Below are 20,525 nucleotides of genomic sequence, written 5' to 3'. Positions count from 1 at the left end.
GCCCAGAGTGGGGAAGGGACTGGCTTGGGATCAGGCAGTAGGAACATGGTACAGACAAACTTAGGCCTGAGGTCTGTTGGCTCTGAGCTCAGGTTTTGGGGCAAGAGTCCAAGGTTGGACTTTGGACTTGAATCCAAGCTCAAGTATGGGGCAGAGTCCAGACCTGCTGACTTCTGGGAGTCATCCAGTGCCATGCGGCAGAGGCCCCTGGGTTGGTCAGGCAGCCTGGCTGGACGTTGGAAGCTGCCTTCCCCCCTGTTCACCTGAATCGCTGGTTCCAGAGCCCTGGTTTTTTTACATCCCTGCCCAGTGAAGACTCCTGGGGGCAACAGGCATTTCTGAGCTTCTTCTCTCTCTGCCCCAGGTGTGGAACCCATGGTTTTGGGTCCCGCAGAACCTCTTGGCAATGAGACCCTGCCTCCCAGTCAAGAGCTGCCCACTCCCAGTGACAAGGAGCTGCAGTTTCCACAGGAAGCTCCCGGGGGCCCCTCCCACAAGCCAGCGCTCACTCCAGCTGCCCCACTCACCACAGCCCTGAACCCACCCCTGGTAGCTACTCAGGGGCCAATGCTGTCTCCAGGCCCCACACAGCCCACTCTGCAGCAGCCGCTGGAGGTCACTGCATCTAACCTCCCTATCCGCCCCACAGAGGCCCCGGCCAGCAAGGGAGTGACTGCCAGCCACCTGGCCACCTCCCCTGCCCCAGAATCCTCATCCCTCTCCCTTTCACAGCAGACTCCCACACCTAGCATAGGACCAAGTGCTATGAAGACGACTAGGGTGACTCTGACCTTTGCAGGGAGCCCCAACATCACAGTCTCCTCCCGGTCACCCCCTGCACCTCGCTTCCCACTCATGACCAAAGCTGTGACAGTCCCAGGCCCTGGCTCCTTGACTATTAAGACCACGCCCCTCCAGCCCTTCCCAAGCCTAGAGTTGCCTGCAAGTTCCCCCTCCAGACCTGTGGCTTCCCCTGCAGTGACCTCCAGGCCCCTCACTTCCTCGGGATCCCACAAGGCTTTGCTGACACCTGCAATAACAGAGGCCACGAACAGGACAGGGATCCCTCAGCCCATGCAGGCCCAGAGCGTTTCTAGTCCCAGCAGCCCCCTGGCTGAGGCTAGAACAGAAGCAGAACAGGTTCCTGTTAGTCCTCTGGCAACCAAGAGAGTAGAGATGGAGCCACCGACAGAGAAGCAACCTGGGCCCGGCCAGCCCCCGGGTATCCCACCATCCTCACTTCCAAGCCCCTTCCCCACTGCCCCACTCCACCCTGCCTGGCACACCACCACAGCCACCAGGCTTCCAGCTCCGCCCCCGAAGACTCCAGCTGCCACCAGCCAGTCCACAGTTGCTCACGGGCTGGGGGTCACACCCTTCGTGTCTCTGGACTCAACTCGGCCACCCCAGCTCCTCTCTGGCCTGCCTCTCGATACCAGCCTGCCCTTGGCCAAGGTGGGCACATCTGCCCCAGTGGCCACGCCCGGGTCCAAGGGTTCTGTCACCACCCCTGTGCTCCCGCAGCAGCAGGCCACATCTCCTCCTATGGCCACAACTCCACCTGCTCAGACACTCAGCTCAGCACCTCCTCTCACCCCCGCTGTGGGCCAGGTAGACCTGCCCCATCACATAACCCCTCAGGCAGTAGGCACGGCACCAGGCCTGTTTCTGGGAGCCACATTGCCAGCCTCTGGAGTCGTGGCCATGGCTGAGGGGGCAGCCTCCACAGTATCTGTTGCCCCACAAAAAAGCACCGCAGAGAAGATGGCCATCCTGTCCAAGCAAGTGTCTCTGCCCACCAGGATACATGGCTCTGCCCAGGGGGGGCCCACAGAACTCACACCTGCTGTGGCCCACACTCTTGCTACCTTGGCACCTGAGGCTGACATCCCCTGGGCCGGCACAGTGCCACTGGTGCCTACATCCTATCCCCTGAGCCGAGTCTCGGCCAGGACCGCCTCCCGAGAGAGCGCACTGGTTCTGCTCCCTCAGCTGCCCGAGGCCCATGGAACCTCGGCTGGACCTCGGCTCCCAGCAGAGCTGGAGGCAGAGGCCACCACCAAGCAGTCTGGGCGTTCGGTCCCAGCCCAGAGCATCGCAGCAAGTTCGGCAGAGACCTTGACAACCACCACTGAGGACAGCACATCTGCCACCTGTGTCGTGAGTGACTTGTCAGGCCCCCCATATGTGGACACTCCATGTGTCTCTCCTCCTGTGTCCCCTGGCTGGGACACCATCATGCTGTCACATTCCTCATGGCCTGCTCCTGCTTCTCTTTCACTGGCTGCCAGGCTGAAAGATGGGGGTGACTGAAGCCCTCACCCTTGCCCCACACTCTGGAGCCTGACAGGTTCTCCAGTCTCCTCTGGGCCCCCATGTCATAGCAGAGTCCGACCATTCCCCTAGGGCTGATTGGATGACTTAGCATGACATCCAGAGCATGACAACACGGGTGTGCTAGCATGTGTCTGTTTATGTCTATGGAGCTACATGGGACTATGTGTGCATAGTGTATGTGTGTAAGACTCAGGGTGAGCCCTCATATGTTAGTGTGTGTGTGTGTGTGTGTGTGTGTGTGTATGTGTGCATGCATGGGTATGCTCGGGTTTTTCTGAGTCTAAACTAGTGTGTCTGCACATCTGTGTACCTGGAGCTCTCTGTAAGGGCCAGACAGATATGCAGAGGTCTCTGGGAGTCAGGTCTCTGACCCCCAATCTCATGCTCAGCCCATCCCCAGGCCCCTGATGGGTATGTTGGGTGCGTGGAGAGTAAGGACACCACTCCCTAGTAGTCTTACTTCTGGGTCCCCTGACCTGCTACGGTCTACATTGGAAAGGATCTTATTGCCCTTAGGCTTGAGGGTTGGGGTGGGGGAATGAGTGGCTGTGGCACTAGGCTGGGCACTCACGCTGTCCCTCCACCCTGTGCCCCAGCCAATCGCTGAGCAGGACTGCGTCCGCCACATCTGCCTGGAGGGCCAGCTGATCCGAGTGAACCAGTCCCAGCACTGTCCCCAGGGCGCCAAACCCCCTCGCTGTGGGGTCCTGGGCCTCGCAGTGAGGGTGGGCGGGGACCGCTGCTGCCCCGTCTGGGAATGTGCCTGTGAGTCCTGGGATGTACCCGATCCTCCCCCAGTGTGACCTCGGCCCCTAACCTGTGTGCTCCTCAGCCTTAGGGTAACCCTGACCTGACTGCATTCTCCTATGGGACCTCTTGTCTCCGTGTGACCCCTGACCTGGCAGATTCCCTACTCTTGCAACCTCATCTCTGTGATGCCTGCTCTGAGTGGCTCTCCAGTCCCCAGGGCCTCTCCATCACCCAGGAAAAGGCCAAGAGGCCTGCCCTTTGTTCCTGGGTGGGCTTGGCCCCCAGAAGCATCCATCTATTCTTCTCATCCCTGCCCCTCCCCCAGGCCGATGTTCAATCTTCCCTGACCTAAGCTTCATAACCTTTGATGGGAGCCACGTAGCCCTGTTCAAGGAGGCCATCTACATCCTCACCCAGAGCCCCAACGAAATGGTCACCGTCCATGTCCTTGACTGCAAAAGTGCTAACCTGGTGACTTCCCCCTACTTCCTTTCCTTCTGGGGCCTTGGGATTGACTAGGTTTGGAAGGGAGATTGAGCGGTGAATTGGGTTTTGAGGGATGCCGGAGTTGAGGACAGATGTGTAAACCCCTACAGTATTTCCCTCTGTCAAGGGTCTCCTGGAAGGGATGTGCGGGGAAAGGGTAAGTGGGGTGCACCACCTCCTGGCCCTTCCTGGGGCCTGTGCCATTCCCAGCTTGTCCCAGCTGCCCAGGCCGATGTGGGAGGCACTGAAGTGTAGAGAAGTGGGGATGCCACTCCAGGGCCTGAGGTCAAGAGTGCTGGCTGCAGAGAATCACCTACTAGGATATCCCCATGAGCCAGGTGGAAGGAGGCAGGGTATTTTTTGTTTGTTTTTTCTTCTTCTGCTTCTTTTTTTTTTTTTTTTTTTTTGGTTGGGCTTACAGGAGGTCAGGTAGAACCAGACATGTTCCATGGGATTTTGTGCACCATCTGCACAGCCCCAGTGAGTGCTCCTGGCATATTGAGGGGGGGGGGGGGCCAGGAAAGTGTGCTCACAATGGCTCACCAGGAGAAGCAGACAACAGGCCTGGACTCCAAGCTGATGAAGGTTGGGCTCTCTCTGCAGGGTCACCTAAACTGGCCCCCGTTCTGTCCGGTGATGCTGAATGTGACTCACTCGACCCATCAGGTCACCATCGACCGTTTCAACCGGAAGGTGAGTGCATCAAAGAGCCAGTATTCCTAGGGCAGCAATCATGGGGACAGAGGAGGGGTCTTGAGGCTTGTCCGTGATTGGGGGCAAGAGTGGGCAGGAACTCGAATGGAAAAGTTATATTTGAAAGTGACTTAATTAAAATATTTGTGGCCACTCTAATGTCAGGGGAGCACAGGTACTGGGAGGAATATTGTAAACGAGAGGAAGTTAGAATGGCAAGAGAGAGAGTGACCTTAAATGATTGTGGTTAAAGTATCTACTTCAGCAGTTTTTATAAAAATATGTGGCCATGTGCAAGTTTTATATAAATATATGGCGATGTTTTTCTAAAAATATATATTTCTAGAGCCCCTTCTGAGAAAGGGACTATATAAGTGAGGAGCCCTGATTTTAAGCTTCATTAGTTTCACACTAAGCCCACCTCTGCCAAGGAGCTGGCGTTCAACAGCAGCCCACTCTGTGTGGTACCCTCCCAAGGGTCTGCTTTGCTCCTCCCAACAGGTGGGTCAGAGGGGCTGATGTGTGTCCTCCTGTGGTCCTGACTCTCCCCACCCATTCCTGAGCCAAGACCTGCAGCCCTCCTGTTGGAATCTGCCCTTGAATGCCAGACTTAGGGCCGCCACACCCTCTGAAGCTCTCAGGAACCGGAGAAAACTCCTTGGGTTTTATCCCTTAGGTTTTTAAATGTTTCCATTAAAAGAAATTTGAGGTATAACTTACCTACAGTAAAATTCACCCTTGTTAGTGTGCAGTTCTATAAGTTTTAACAAACACCCACAGTCTTGTAACCACCACCATAATCATCACCCCCAGTCGTTGCCCTGTGCCACTTTGTTGTCAACCTCTCCCACCTGCTGACAACCGCTGCCTTCTGTCCCTATACTTTTGGCTTTTCCAGAATGGCATATGCAGGGAACCAGAGTATACGGTGAGATTCTCCCCCATGGCATGTATCAGTAGTCTGTTGATTGTTATTGTTGTAATATTCTGTCATACGGATGTGCCACTATTTGTTTATCCGTTCGCCAGTTGAAAGACATTTGGGCCGCTTCCAGTTTGGGGTGCTAACAAATAAAGATGCCTAAGCATTTGTATAAGGTTTTTTAAATTGAAGTATAGTTAGCATATAATGTTATATTAGTTTCAGGTGTACAACATAGTGATTCAACAATTTCATACATTACTCAGTGCTCATCAGTATAAATGTAGCTGCCACTTGTCACTGTATGTGATTACAACATTATTGACTGTATTCCTTATGCTGTACTTTTCATTTTCATGACTTATTTATTTTATAACCGGAAGTTTGTACCCCTTAATTCCCTTTATCTATTTCACCCATTCCCCCACCCACCTTCCCTCTGGCAACCACCAGTTTGTTCTCTGTATTTAAGCCTGTTTTAAATCTGTTTTTTTTTTTCTTTCTTCCTCTCTCTCTTTTTCTGTTTCTTTCTTTCTTTCTTAGTTTCTTTCTTTATTCATTTGTTTTGTTTTTTAGCTTCCACATTTAAGTGAAATCATCATGCACCATTTGCTTCTGTGTCTGACTTATTTCACATAGCACGGTACCTTCTAGGGTCCTTCCATTTTGCCGTAAATGGAAAAATTTCATTCTTTTTTTTTTTTTTATTTTTTTTAATGTTTATTTATTTTTGAGACAGAGAGAGACAGAGCATGAACGGGGGAGGGCCAGAGAGAGGGAGACACAGAATCTGAAGCAGGCTGCAGGCTCCGAGCTGTCAGCACAGAGCCCGACGCAGGGCTTGAACTCACGGACCGCGAGATCATGACCTGAGCCGAAGTTGGCCGCTCAAACGACTGAGCCACCCAGGCGCCCCATTTCATTCTTTTTTATGGTTGAGTAATAATTGTGTGTACACACACACACACATATATGTATGTATACATAAATCTTATTTATCCATTCATCTATGGATGGACACTTGGGTTGTTCCCATATCTTGGCTATTATAAATTATGCTGCTATAAACATAGGGGGTGCGTATATCTTTTTGAATTTTTGTTTTCTTTGGGTGAACAGCTGGTAGTGGAATTACTAGATCATATAGTATTTCTTTTTTTTTAATTTTTTAAAATGTTTGTTTATTTTTGAGAGAGAGACAGAGCATGAGCAGGGAAGGGGCAGAGAGAGAGGGAGACACAGAATCCGAAGCAGGCTCCAGGCTTTGAGCCATCAGCACAGAGCCCGACACAGGGCTCAAACTCACAAACCATGAGATCATGACCAGAGCAGAAGTCGGACACTTAACTGACTGAGCCACCCAGGCACCCCAATCATATAGTATTTCTATTTTTAATTTCTTAAGGAACCTCCATAATGTTTTCCACAGTGGCTGCACCAATTTACATTACCAACAGCACACAAGGGTTCATTTTCCTTCACATCCTCAGCAACACTTGTTATTTCTCATCTTTTTGATTCTAGCCATTCTGACTGGTATCAGGTAATCTCTTGTGGTTTTGACTTGCAGTTCCCTGATGATTAGTGATTTTGAGTACCTTTTCATGTGTCTGTTTGCCATCTATATGACTTCTTTGGAAAAATGTCTATTCAGGTCCTCTGCCCATTTTTTAGTTGGATTATTGTGGTCTTTTGGTGTTGAGTTTTTAAGTCATTCTAACAGATGTGTAATAAGATCTCATAAAAAGATCATTTTAATTTGCATTTCTCTAATTGCTGATAATATTGAATATATTTTCATGGGTTTGTTTTCCATGGTATATCCTCTTTGGTGAAATGTCTGTTCAAACCTTTGCACGTTTTAAAGATTGTGTTGTCTGTTTTATTGAGTTTTCAGAATTTTTTGTATTTTTTTGGATACAGGTCCTTTATCAGATATAAGTATTATCTTCCAGTCTGTGGCACATTTTTTCATTCACTTTCAAGTGTCTTTCAAAGAGCAGAAGTTTTTAATTTTGCTGGAGTCCAGTTTATCAGTTCTTTCTTTTATGGATCATGATTTTGGTGTTCTAACAAACTTTTGCTTAATGCAAAGTCTCAAGGATCTTCTCCTATGCTTTCTTCTAGAAGTTTTATAGCTTTAGGTATTACTTTAAAAAATTGTTTAATGTTTATTTTTGAGAGAGAGACAGAGTGCAAGTTGGGGAGGGGCAGAGAGAGAGGGCTGAAGCAGGCTGCAGGCTCTGAGCTGTGAGCACAGAGCCTAACATGGGGCTTGAACTCATGAATGGCAAGATCATGACCTGAGCTGAAGTTGGATGTTCAACCAACTGAACCACCCAGACGTCTCTAAATTTTTAAAAAATATTTATTTATTTTGGGGGGGGGGGAGGCGCAGAGAGAGAGAGAGAGGGAGAGAGAGAGAATACCAAGCAGTCTCCTCACTGTCAGCACAGAGCCAAATGTGGGGATCGATCTCACAAACTGTGAGAGCATGACCTGAGACAAAATCAAGAGTTGGACGCTTAACCAACTGAGCCACCCAGGTGCCCCTAAGTAGTAGTTTTAAGTATATGCTACATTTTAAGTCAGTTTTTATAAATGGAGTGAGGTATGGGTCAAGATTCTTTTTTTTTTCTCGCATATGGACACCTATATGTTCCAGCACCTTTTTAAATTTTTTTTTTAACGTTTATTTATTTTTGAGACAGAAAGAGGCAGAGCATGAACAGGGGAGGGGCAGAGAGAGAGGGAGACACAGAATCTGAAACAGGCTCCAGGCTCCGAGCTGTCGGCACAGAGCCCGACGTGGGGCTCGAACTCACGGACCGTGAGATCATGACCTGAGCCGAAGTCGGACGCTTAACCAACCGAGCCACCCAGGCGCCCCTCCAGCACCTTTTTTAAAAAGATTATCCTGCCTCCATTTTGCACTTTTGTCAAAAATCAACTGACCATTAATGTTTGAGTTTATTTCTGGACCTTTAATATTGTTCCATAAATCTATATATCTATCTTTTCACCAGTGCCACACTGTCTTGATAACTGTTACTTCTTATTAAATTTTTATTAAAATCAGGTTGTATGAGTCTTCCAACTTTCTTCTCTTTCAAAATTATGTTGGCTATTTCAATTATTTCATCTTTCTATATAAAGTAGTTTTCAGTATAAGAATCTTGAACATATTGTCAGATTTAGCTCTAAAATTTTCATATTTCTGATGTTATTGTAAATGATTCTGTTCTTTTTATTCACTTTCCAATCGCTCATTGCTAATATATATACATACAATTGATTTTTGCATCTTTTAAAAAGTGTTTGCTGTTGGGTTTTCATTTAGCTGTTTATATGTACACATGAGTTTTACATTGATCTCATATCTTGCAACCTTGTTAAACTCACTTATTAGTCCTTGTAAATTCTTCTAGTTTTTCTACATAGATGTTTATGTCTTTTCTAAATAGAGACGATTTTATTTCTTCTTTTCCAGTGGGTATTTTTTAAATTTATTTTTCTTGCCTATTGCATTGGTTAGGACCTCTAATATGATGTTGAATAAGAGGGATTGAGCACTGACATCCTTGTCTTGCATCTGGTCTTAGGGAGAAGGCATTCAGTCTTTCACTATAAAGCACAAAGTTAGTTGTAGGTCTTTTATAGATATCCTTTATCTGGTGAAGAAAGTTTTCTCCTATTTGTAGTTTGCTGAGAGTTTTTATTACTGTAAGCAGATGTTGAATTTTGTCAAAGCTTTTCACTACATTTATTGAAATAATCATATTGTTCTTTTTCTTTAGACTTTCTACCCTACCTCCAAATCACAGTATTGCTATTTACTTAAAAAAGGAAAGATTTTCAAATTTGCTTTAAATAAATAGCTTACAAATAATAGTAGTTATATTTAGAGAACATTTTATGTATATAAAAAAACCTCTGAGTCAAGATTTACATTTACAACATCAGCAAAATCTTCTTCATTAAATATACTTAAAAGTAGAAGACAGTTTTCCTAAGAAGCTATAATCCTAGATTCAATAACCATGCAATCAACTTCTACGTGTCATCAGATGAGTTCAATTTAACTGTCATGTTAAAAAAAATCAAATTCTCCAGATTTTCTAGTTATCATTTCTAGCTTAATATCTTAAAATCACCTGCTTTTGAAGGTTCTATTATTATGATAACTTTTACGATTGTAGCAGTCCTGGATTTGGCAAGTGTATTGAAAAGTACACAGAGAGGTATTCACTGCTTCTTTAAGCCACAGTGTTGTTTGAGGTTCCCTGATTATGTTTTCTTAACTGATTATTTTTCTTAAATTTGAGCTCTCTATGGGAATGCCTTTTTTGGCCATACCTGTTTGGAAAGCTTCCCCAACGTACGAAGGTTCAATCCTGTGATTACTGAGGTCAGACCAGTGGTTCACATCTGAAGATATTCTCATCGTGCACCCACAAAGAGCAGCTGGGAGAGGCATTGCAATTTGGCCTTTTATTGTAATCATTCCTCAGACTATTTTTTTTTTTTAAGATTTAACTCTTTTAGAGCAGTTTCAGGTTCACAACAAAATTGAAAGGAACACATGGAGATTTCCCATATACCCTCTGTACCCACACATGCATAGCCTCCCTCATTACCAGCCTCAATCACCAGAGTTCATTTGTTACCAAGGTGAATGAATCTACACTGACACATCATCATCACCTGAAGTCCATAGTCTACCTACCTCAGGGGTCACTCTTGGTTTTCCACATGGGTTTGGGTACATATGTAATGACATCTAGCCATCATTATAATATCATCCAGAGTATTTCCACTGGTTTAAAAATTCTCTGTGCTCTGCCAGTTGGTCGCCAGCCCCCACCCAACCACTGATTTTTTTTTGTTGTCTCCACAGTTTTGCTTTTCCAGAATGCCACAGAGTTGGAACCATATAGTATGTAGCCTTTTCAGATTGATTTCTTTCACTTAGCAATATGCATTCAAGGTTCCTCCGTGGCTTTTCATGGCTTGATAGCTCATTTCTTTTTACCACTGAATAATATTCCATCAGTCTTCTTTAGACGATTAATGTGTTGAATTACTACGATTTTCAAATGTTGCACTAGTGCTGCATTCCTGGAATTAACTTTATTTGGTTGAGATATATTAGCCTTGTTATATGTTGTTGGATCTTCATGAAGTGTATTAGTCTAAATTTTCTTTTCTTGCAATGTATTAGTTTAGTTTTGGTATCAGAGTAATGCCGGCCTCAATGATGAATTAGAAGTATTCCCCCTCTTTAATTTTCTGAAAAAGTTTGTGTATAATTGGTAATTTTCATATTTTTCCTTAAATATTTGGTAGACTTCAACAGTGAAGCCATCTGGGTCTGGAGTTTTCTTTGGGGGAGGTTTTTAAGTACATATTCAATTTTTTAAAATGATATAGGGCTATTCTGGTTACCTATTTTTTCTTTAGTAGGCTGGGGTAGTTTTCATTTTCACAGAATATGTCCATTCTATCCACGTTGTCAAATTTCTAGGCATTAAGTTGTTCATCGTACACTCTTGCTATCCTTTTAGGATATCCTTGCTATACCATAGGATCTGTATCCATGTACCCTGTCTCATTCCTGATATTAGTAATTTGTGTGTTTTCTCTTTTTCCTCACCAGTCTGGCTAGAGTTTTGTCAGGTTTATTGTTTTTCTCAAAGAATGTTTTTATTGGTTTTCTCTGCTGTTTTTCTGTTTTCTATTTCATTGATTTTTGCTCTTATGTCTATTATTTTATTCCTTCTGATTCCTTTGGGTTTAATTTACTCTTTTTTTTTTTAGTTTATTAAGGTTATAGCCTAGGTCACTGATTTGAGACCTTTCTGCTCTTTCTAATATAAGTATCTAGTGCCACAATTTTCCCTTTAGGTCTGATTTAGCAGCATCTTACAAATTTTGATATCTTGTATTTTCATTTTCATTAAGTTTAAAATACTTTAAAATTTTCCCTTTGATTTTTGTTTAATCCATGGGTTATTTACAAGTGTTTTTCTTTAGTTTCCAAATATTTGGTGATTTTCCAGATACCTTACTATCACTGATTTCTAATTTAATTTCACTGTGTTCAGAGAACATTTTATCTAACTTTGATCTTTTTAAATTTAATGAGACTTGTTTTATGTACCAGAATACACTCTATCTTGTAAATGTATATTCTCTTGTTGAGTGGAGTATTCTGTGAATGTCAGTTAGATCAAGTTGACTGATAGTGTTGTTCAAGTCTCTACATCCTTACTCATTTCCTATTTGTTCTATCAATCATTGAAAGAGAAGATGTTGAAATTTCTGACTAAAGTTGTTGATTTGTCACTTTTTCTTTGGAGTTTTATCAGTTTTTTATTCACCTATTTTTAAATTGTTATTTGGTGCATAATACTTAAGATCGTTATTCCCTCTCATTGAATTAACTCCTTTATCAGTATGAAATGTCCTTTTTCTCCTGGTAAAAGTCCTTGTTCTGAATTCTGCTTTGTCTGAATTGTCTGTAATAGCTTCTCCAGTTTTCTTTTTGTTTGTGTTAGCATGCATATTCAATGTATATATCTAAGAGACATCTTTTTCCATCCTTTTTCTTTTAACATAGTGTGTCTTTTTATTTAAAGTAGGATTTTGTAGGGCGTGAATAGTTGGGTCTTCCTTTCCTCTTATCTAATCTGTGAATCTCTGCCTTTTAATTGGGAGATCCTTAGACCATCTACATTTAATTTTGTCATCATTATGATTAGGTTTGTATATAACATAATGTTGGTATTTGTTCTCTGTTTGTCCCCTCCCTTTCCTCTTTTTCTGTCCTCTTTGGGTATTTATTTATTTATTTGAGGAGGGAGAGGCAGAGAGAGAGGAGGAAAGAGAATCTTAAGCAGGCCCCATATTTAGCTCAGAGCCCAACACAGGGCTCCATCTCATGACCATGAGATCATGACCTGAGCTGAAATCAAGAGTCAGACACTTAACCAACTGAGTCACCCAGGTGCCCCATTTTGAGGTTATTTTTAATGATTCCATTTCATTGCCTATGTTGGATTATTATCTGTACATTTTACTTCTACATCTGTTATAAACTACACATTACATCATTATTACTTTTCCTGAAGCAGTCAATTATTTTCTAGCATGGTTTTTAAAATAAGAAAAGTTTATATTATCTGCATATTTATCATTCCTGGTGTCCTTCATTCCTTTGTGTAGATCTCGATTTCCATCTGATATCACTTTTCTTCTGCCTGAAGGACTTCCATTAATATTCTTATAGCGAGGTTCTGCCAGTAATAAATTCTTTCAGTTTTTATATATCTGAAAAAGTTTTGACCTCACCTTCATTTTTTAAAGATATTTTTAAATTTTAACTTGTTTTATTTTTTATTTTTTTAAATTTACATCCAAATTAGTTAGCATATAGTGCAACAATGATTTCAGGAGTAGATTCCTTAGTGCCCCTTACCCATTTAGCCCATCCCCCCCTCCCACAACCCCTCCAGTAACCCTCAGTTTGTTCTCCATATTTATGAGTCTCTTCTGTTTTGTCCCCCTGCCTGTTTTTATATTATTTTTGTTTCCCTTCCCTTAGGTTCATCTGTTTTGTCTTTTAAAGTCCTCATATGAGTGAAGTCATATGATTTTTGTCTGACTTACTGACTTTTTCTCTGACTTACTAATTTCACTTAGCATAATACCTTCCAGTTCCGTCCATGTAGCTGCAAATGGCAAGATTTCATTCTTTTTGATTGCCAAGTAATACTCCATTGTATATATGTGTGTGTGTGTGTGTGTATACCACATCGTATATCCATCAGTGGACATTTGGGCTCTTTCCATACTTTGGCTATTGTCGATAGTGCTGCTGTAAACATGGGGGTGCATATGTCCCTTCGAAACAGCACACCTGTATCCCTTGGATAAATGCTTAGTAGTGCAATTGCTGGGTCATAGGGTAGTTCTATTTTTAGTTTTTTGAGGAACCTCCATACTGTATTCCAGAGTGGCTGCACCAGCTTGCATTCCCCAATTTTTTAAAGATATTTTAACTGGGTTTAGAATTACAGGTTGACTTTAATTTTTCTTTCAGTGCTTTAAAGATTTTGCTCCACTGTCTTTTCTTTTTAAATTGAGGTAAAATTGAGCTAACATAAAATTAATCATTAATCTCCCTACCCCCTGTCCACCACCAATATGCATTCTGTCTATAGATTTGCTTATTCTGGATATTTCATATAAATGGAGTCTATAATATGTGACTTTTTGTGTCTCGCTCTTTGACTTAGCATAATATTTCTGAGGTTCATCTGTGTTGTAATATCTACCAGTACTTCATTCAATTTTGGGCTAAATAACATTCTATTGTATGTACATACCGCCATTGTTTTATCCATTCATTCATCGATGGCCGTTTGGACTGTTTCCACCTTTTGCCTATTGTGAATAGTGCTGCTGTATATAAAGTTGTGCTTTCACCTTGCTTATTTCCAATAAGAAATCTTCTGTCATTCTGATCTTTGTTTCCCTACATAATGGGTCTTTTTTTTTCCTGACTGCTTTTACAATTTTCCTTATATCACAAACATTGATTGAGACCCCAGTTAATGTCAGGCTCAAAGGCAAGAGCTGGGGATTCGAAGGTGGATCAGACAGAATTTTTGCCCTTAAGAAACTCAGAGTCTACAGGATGCCTCGATGAGGGAACAGATTCTATCTTAACGGTCAGCACAGAGATGAGGTCAGCCCAGAGAAGGGGTGCCCAAGCTAGAGGCTGCTGACTTAGGAAAATCTCCCTAAAAAAATGACCTGAGCATATCAGGAAAGAAGAGAGTGGTTAGAAAGGCTCAAGGTATGTGTATTTCTTGTTTTATCATTTTGTGCTCATGAAATGGTTTCAGAATTCTTCCGTGCCACCCTGGACTATGTCTTGGCCACATGTGCCTGAAACAGAGCCTGTGACATAGCTTGATACTGTTTGTTGGATAAATGGATGGAGGGATGGATGAACAGATGGGCAGACAGACAAGCTGTGCTCACATTGAACACCCCCACCCCACAAGGTGACTGTGGACTCACAGCCTGTCTGGCCCCCTGTGAGCAGACACGGATTCAGAATTGAGGACACAGGCCACATGTACGTGATCCGGACGCCGTCACACATCCAGATCCAGTGGCTCCACAGCTCAGGACTCATGATCCTGGAGGCCAGCAAAACCAGCGAGGCCCAGGGCCGTGGCCTCTGCGGTGAGGAGGGACCCAGCTGGGGTGGGGAGTGAGGTGAGGGGATCTAGCTCCCTGAGTTTCCGGAGTCCACCTCTGTCCCCGGACACAGGTTCCTCTGTGTGAAATCAGGGGAAGCTAGGACAGAGTGCCAGCCCAGAGGTGGGACCAGGAGAGCTGCCAGGGCAGAGAGACCTAATGTCCTGTGTTCTGGGGCTGAAGCTGCCAGCAGGGAGATGGCGCGGGGCTCTGGCCTCGGCCAGTTGTCACTTTGGCCGGGATTGTCTGTCAGCTTCCCTGACAGCTTCCTAATACCAGATGATCCTTCCTGTCTGCATGTGCATGGGCACTTCACAAAGCACTTCCACACTCTGATCTCACTGATTGCAGGCCATCCACACAACAACCCTGAGAGGTGGCCATTGAACTAAAGAAGAAAGAGCGCCCAGAGAGGTTAAATGGCTTGCCTAAGCTCACACAGCAGAGCTGCCACAATGCACAAAATTAGGGCTCTTCGGACCACAGCATGACTGTAGGAGCATGCCCTAAGGGACTGGATGTATCTTGATAAGAAAACAGGGTGCAGGAAGAGTCTGAGGGCGGACTGCTGCACCCTCACAGGACACCCATGACAGATGGCCGTGATTATGATGACAGGAGACATAGGCACACTTATACACACACATACTTGCGTGGCCTCCCCCCATTAATCTGCACCCATTTTAATCATTCACGCTTGCACCCTTGTATTCAAAATGCCCTCTACATATGAAGTGACACATTTAAGTCTGGTCCCTGCTCATTCTTTCATTTATTTCCCATGTACCAGTCACGGGACAGATAGTATGCAAAGCAGACAAAATTGCTGTTTTATGAAACTTCTGTCCTTACTAACTTATTGATACAAACATCTTTACACACACACACACACACACACACACCAGCACTGCCACCACTTCCACCATCCCTTTGCCACCGTTTCTTCCTTCCATTGTTTATGCCTGGCAAGGAGTGCTGGGGGCAGCAGTGATCCCCTGCCTGGGATACCTTTGTGACTCAAGGCCAACACCCAAAACGCAGCCACTGGGACCACTGATAAAACCTGAAGGTTTTGTAGCCAATCATGCTATATATTCATGACACTTGTGGCTGGAGCACAAGCCGGCTAATTTTCCTCTGTTTTTATCCACACTCACGCTTAGTATCCTGGGCACCCGGCTGGGCAACTTGGGGGACTACTGAGAGAGTAAGAAAATGAGTCTAAAGGAAAACGAGTCTTTGCACCCAGAGCAAGACATACCTGCAAACCAAAGCCTGCTCTGCAGAACTGGGAAGGTCATGGACTCAGATGCATGTGAGGGGCATTTGAAGGACACACTTCTGAGGAAGTGTTTCAGGCAGGGGGAACAGTGTAAGCAAGGTCAAAGGCAGGGAAGTGTGTGTTTGGAGCCTAGAGTGTGAGAGATAAAGCTGGAAGTTAAGTTAGAAGCTGTGACAGACAAGCTCTTGCCCTACTCCCGTCTCCCTGCCTTTCAACACAGCCAAAGTTGATTTCTGGCACATGTAAATTCCCAAATGGAGACTCCGTTCATCATGTGGCTCTTCCATTCTCAGCACAAGCTTCCAGCTCCACTGCAGGAAAAAGAGGAAGTGTTTATGGGCCAGGCCTGGCAGTGGTCACTGCCTCACCCTCACTCTCCTTCTGCCAGCTGGGACTCGGCATGGGCTCCCCCACCCCAGGAGAGCCTGGAAAACACAGGCTAGCGAACTGCGCGGGAAGAAAAGGAAACAGGTGTTAGTTACACTTAGCTAGCAATCTCTGCTAGAGCACATTTTTTGGAGTAACCTCTCGTTTTGACACAATGTCTAAAGTAGTATGAACTCCCATGTACTTTTTGTTCAGATTTACTGTTTGCATTTTGCCCCATTTACTTTTCCTGCCTGTGTGTGTGTATGTATATAAAATACACACATGTGTATGCATGCAGGCAGATGTGTAAATACATCTATACGTGTAGGATTTATATAAATGCACTTTTTTATGTGTATGCAATTTGCATATATATGCATTTTTCTGAGCAATTTGAAAGTATGTTTGAGACATTGTATCCCTCTATCCCTGAATTCTTTGGTGTGCATTTCCTGAGAACAACAACATCTTCCTACACAGCAGGTTTCTTCTCTGTGCCTCGTTTATCTCATCTATAAAATGAGGGTAATAGTAATACCAGCCTCAAAGAATTGTTGTAAGAAATATGCAGAGTGACATCTGGGGACCTGGGTGTGGTGGTGATTATTATAGCTATCGGCATAATTCTGCCCCATTTCAGGTATCTGTGATGGGGACGCAGCCAATGACCTCACCCTGGAGGATGGTTCTGTGGTGGGTGAGGCTGAGGACCCTGCTCCCTTTCTGGACAGCTGGCAGGTGCCCAGCTCCCTGACCTCGGTGGGCCAGACCCGCTTCCGCCCAGACAGCTGTACCACAGCTGACTGCTCACCCTGCCTTCGCATGGTGTCCAACCGCACCTTCAGCGCCTGTCACCGCTTTGTATGTACCCACTGTGTCCAGTGTTGGGGGACCTCCCGGGCTAGGAATGGCAGCACTACCTTCAGAGGGTGGGCCCCCAGAGGTGTTGAACTTGGGACTGGATTAGGAGTCTTCAGAAGCTCGTTGTTGCCCCTGGACAGGGCGAGGAGGAGCTGGATGCTGGGATGGGGGGAGTCGGGATAAGCAGCGCTGTCTGATGCACGTGCCCAGGTTCCCCCAGAGTCGTTCTGTGAGCTGTGGATCCGGGACACCAAGTACGTGCAGCAGCCCTGCGTGGCACTGACCGTGTATGTGGCTATGTGCCACAAGTTCCACGTGTGCATCGAGTGGAGACGCTCCGACTACTGCCGTGAGTCAGGGGGCTGAGGGGGGAGCAGGGAGGGTGGGGGACTCCTCCATTGCTTCTGTTGCTCCCACCCCCTGTTAATTATTCATTCATTCATTCATTCATTCATATTAAGAAGTTAAGAAACATTTTATAAATAAATCCATAAGTACATTAATAAATTTATTTTTATTACAATTTATATTAATAAGTCAAAGGAATATTATCTGATTACTCTTTAATTTATCTGAATCTCCTTGCTTCATCTGTAAAATGAGGACAGTAATAGTAGCTCCCTCTAGGGTTGTTTTGAAGGTGACATGAGACAGTGTGTGCAGAATGGCCCCACCACATGGTTACCATCCAGGAAATGTTAGTTCCTTTCTCTAAATTCTTGGTCATCTTTCTCTTCTTTCAGTCTCTCCCCTCCTTCCCTGAGAATGGAGGTGAGATCCACCGCCTCCCCACCCTGTTAGGTTTGCGTTAGTGGGGTAGGCAGGGGTAGACTGGCCTCGAGTAGATTGATTTATAAATGTGAACACATCCAGATAGGCTGGAAACAGCTCGCAGGAAGACCGCACCTACAATATGACGGATAAAGGATGACAGACTAAGTTATCCAGAGGAGCGTTTTCAAACTGCGGGTGTGAAATCAACTTTGGGGGTCAACACCACATTCAAAATACACAATAGAATAGAAAATGCTAGCGTGTACTCCACCTAGAAAGATTAAATATTATTTTGTGAAAAAAATTCGTTTTCATATATCAGTAATTCTCAATCCCGGCTCCCCCTTTGAAATCACCAAGGAACTTCAGAAAGTATTAATGTTGGGCCCCACAACAAGAGGTTCCAATTCAGTTGCCCTGCGGTGGGATCCTGGCAAAGGTATTTCAAAAACTCCCAAGTGACTCCTTGGCAATCAGGTTTGAGGAACACTGTTCTACATGCACTTGTGTATTGGACTGCAATGTAAAATCTGCTTTTTCCCGTTAAGAAAGTTTGAAAACGCTGACCTAGAGCAAGGGGTTGGCAAATGTTTCCTGTAAAGGGCCAGATAGTAAATAATTGAGCTTTTCAGGCTGTGTGGTCTCTGTCACAATTACTCAACTCTGTCCTTGTAGTGCAAAATCAGCCAGATACAATAGGTAGATGAATGAGTGTGGCTGTATTTCTTTTTTTTTTTTTAATTGTTTTTTAACGTTTATTTATTTTTGAGACAGAGAGAGACAGAGCATGAACGGGGGAGGGTCACAGAGAGAGGGAGACACAGAATCTGAAACAGGCTCCAGGCTCTGAGCTGTCAGCACAGGAGTGTGGCTGTATTTCAATAAAACTTTATTTGCAAAAACAGGTGGGAGGCTGGAATTGGGCCACGGGTTGTACCTTGCTGCCTCCTGATCTAGAGAAGGGAGGTAATGCCCCTAAACCCATTTGCGCTCTCTGCTGAGGCACAGATGATGCTCTGAGGCCCCTCCTCATTCTGCCTGGGGTCTGAGCCAGGCCTGGTGCCCACTGTGTCCCTGCAGCCTTCCTGTGTTCCAGTGACTCCATATACCAGGCATGTGTGGCAGCCTGTGAACCCCCAGAGACATGCCAGGATGGGCTGCTTGGCCCGCTGGACCCAGAGCAGTGCCAGGTGCTGGGCGAGGGCTGCGTCTGCTCTGAGGGCACCCTTTTGCACCGGCGCCACTCAGCACTCTGCGTCCCTCAGGAGAAGTGCGGTAGGTTCTTCCTCTATCCGGGTGGGGCCCTCCAAAGCTGGCCTTGCTCTAGGGTCTCCTCAGCCCATCTGCTACCCATGGCTGAGGCCCATCTGCATTCCTCCAGGGCCACTTTGGGGATGGTCAGTGTCCCAGGGAGGGTCTAGCCTGGGACAGTCTGGGTCTCCTTGCCCGCTTCAGTGCCCCGTGCCCCACCGTACCCCCCACTGCAGCCTGCACCGACAGCACGGGGGTGCCGCGGGCCCTGGGGGAGACCTGGAACAGCTCCCTCAGCGGATGCTGCCAGCACCAGTGCCAAGCTCCCAACACCATCGTCCCAGTGGACCTGGAGTGCCCAGGGCCCCGCCCTGAGACCTGCCCACGTTTCGGGGAGGTGGCTCTGCTCCTGCCCACTGAGGATCCCTGCTGCCTGGGGACAGTTTGTGGTGAGTCAGACCCTTTACTTTCCTCGACCTCAACTTTAAGACTGTTAAAAGGCTCCAGCTCTGCCTTGATAGGTAGGACAAGGCCTGGGCAGAGGAAAGTGTCTTGAGGTGGGGGGGTGGGGGGGCAGGAGCCACCCTCAAGAATCAACGCGGGGTAGGGCTTAAAGGCACAGGCTGTGGAGCCAGGCAGCCTGGAGAACTCTTCCTCCACCACTGCAGCCTCGTGACCTCGGCAGATCATTTAACATCCTCTGTGTTTTAGTCAATTCTACTGTAGCAGGAGGCTGATCATAGGTACCCACCTTCTGGGTTGTGAGAATCTAGAAGTTTATACTGATCTAGGACAGCAGCTGGCACATGACCCATCTCAATGAATATTACCTATTAATGCTCTTTTGTCCAGCCCTGGACCTTCTATGTGACCCTCAGAGGCCCCTTCCAGGAACATGGGTCTTGGGGGGGCTGGAGGGAGAAATGGGGACAAGTTGTCTAGGTGCTGGGCAGTGCCGGAGGCTGGGGGGTGTCCCAGCCTCCAGGTGACAGGCCCCGTGGCCCCCCGGCCAGTGTGTAACCAGACCCTGTGCGAGGGCCTCGCCCCTACCTGCCACCCAGGCCACCGACTCCTCACCCACTTCCAGGAGGACTCCTGCTGCCCCAGCTACAGCTGTGGTGAGAGACCCTGAGGTGGGGAGGGCAAGGGGAGGGGAGCCCAGCCGCTGGGTGAGGGGAGCTCTGGGGACTGGGTTCTGACTGGAGATCAGGGCAGAGCCAGGGTGGGGGCCCAGGCGTGGCCAGACAGGGTCTGCTCCTTGCACTTAATTCTGTCTTTTCCCCAGAGTGTGACCCAGACCTGTGTGAGGCAGAGCTGGTCCCCAGCTGCCGCCAGGACCAGACTCTGATCGCGGGCCGCCTGGGGGATTCGTGCTGTACCTCCTACTTCTGCGGTGGGTGGACATGCCATCGGGTGCACGGCTGGCATCCCAGCCACCCCTTCGTCACTGGTTTCCTTGGGCAGCAGGGAGGAAAGGGAGAGGGTCTCCAGGTGGACTGGGCACAGAAGGGTGAGATTCCTGTTCAGAGC

The 20,525-nt window shown here is 46.2% G+C and overlaps 1 protein-coding gene and 1 non-coding gene across 2 annotated transcripts in view; one reads left to right on the top strand and one right to left on the bottom strand.

Moving 5' to 3' along the window:
- OTOG (otogelin) overlaps positions 1-20,525 on the top strand; it is a 90,872-nt gene that overhangs the window by 57,952 nt on the left and 12,395 nt on the right. The window contains exons 34-44 of the mRNA XM_078432621.2: positions 365-2,160; positions 2,934-3,102; positions 3,413-3,558; positions 4,177-4,266; positions 14,260-14,443; positions 16,750-16,970; positions 17,181-17,319; positions 18,825-19,019; positions 19,232-19,444; positions 20,009-20,113; positions 20,281-20,388. Of these exons, the coding sequence (XP_078288747.2) occupies positions 365-2,160; positions 2,934-3,102; positions 3,413-3,558; positions 4,177-4,266; positions 14,260-14,443; positions 16,750-16,970; positions 17,181-17,319; positions 18,825-19,019; positions 19,232-19,444; positions 20,009-20,113; positions 20,281-20,388 (3,366 nt within the window). The remainder of the gene's footprint in view (positions 1-364; positions 2,161-2,933; positions 3,103-3,412; positions 3,559-4,176; positions 4,267-14,259; positions 14,444-16,749; positions 16,971-17,180; positions 17,320-18,824; positions 19,020-19,231; positions 19,445-20,008; positions 20,114-20,280; positions 20,389-20,525) is intronic.
- Positions 9,591-9,700, bottom strand: LOC132662659 (small nucleolar RNA SNORD89). Its single transcript, XR_009602674.1, has one exon. It is a non-coding gene; the product is annotated as a small nucleolar RNA SNORD89 (small nucleolar RNA).

Source organism: Panthera onca, chromosome D1, assembly GCF_046562875.1.
Source record: "Panthera onca isolate mPanOnc1 chromosome D1, mPanOnc1 haplotype 2, whole genome shotgun sequence".
Classification (NCBI taxonomy): Eukaryota; Metazoa; Chordata; class Mammalia; order Carnivora; family Felidae; genus Panthera; species Panthera onca.
This window is presented reverse-complemented; position numbering and strand designations above follow the sequence as displayed.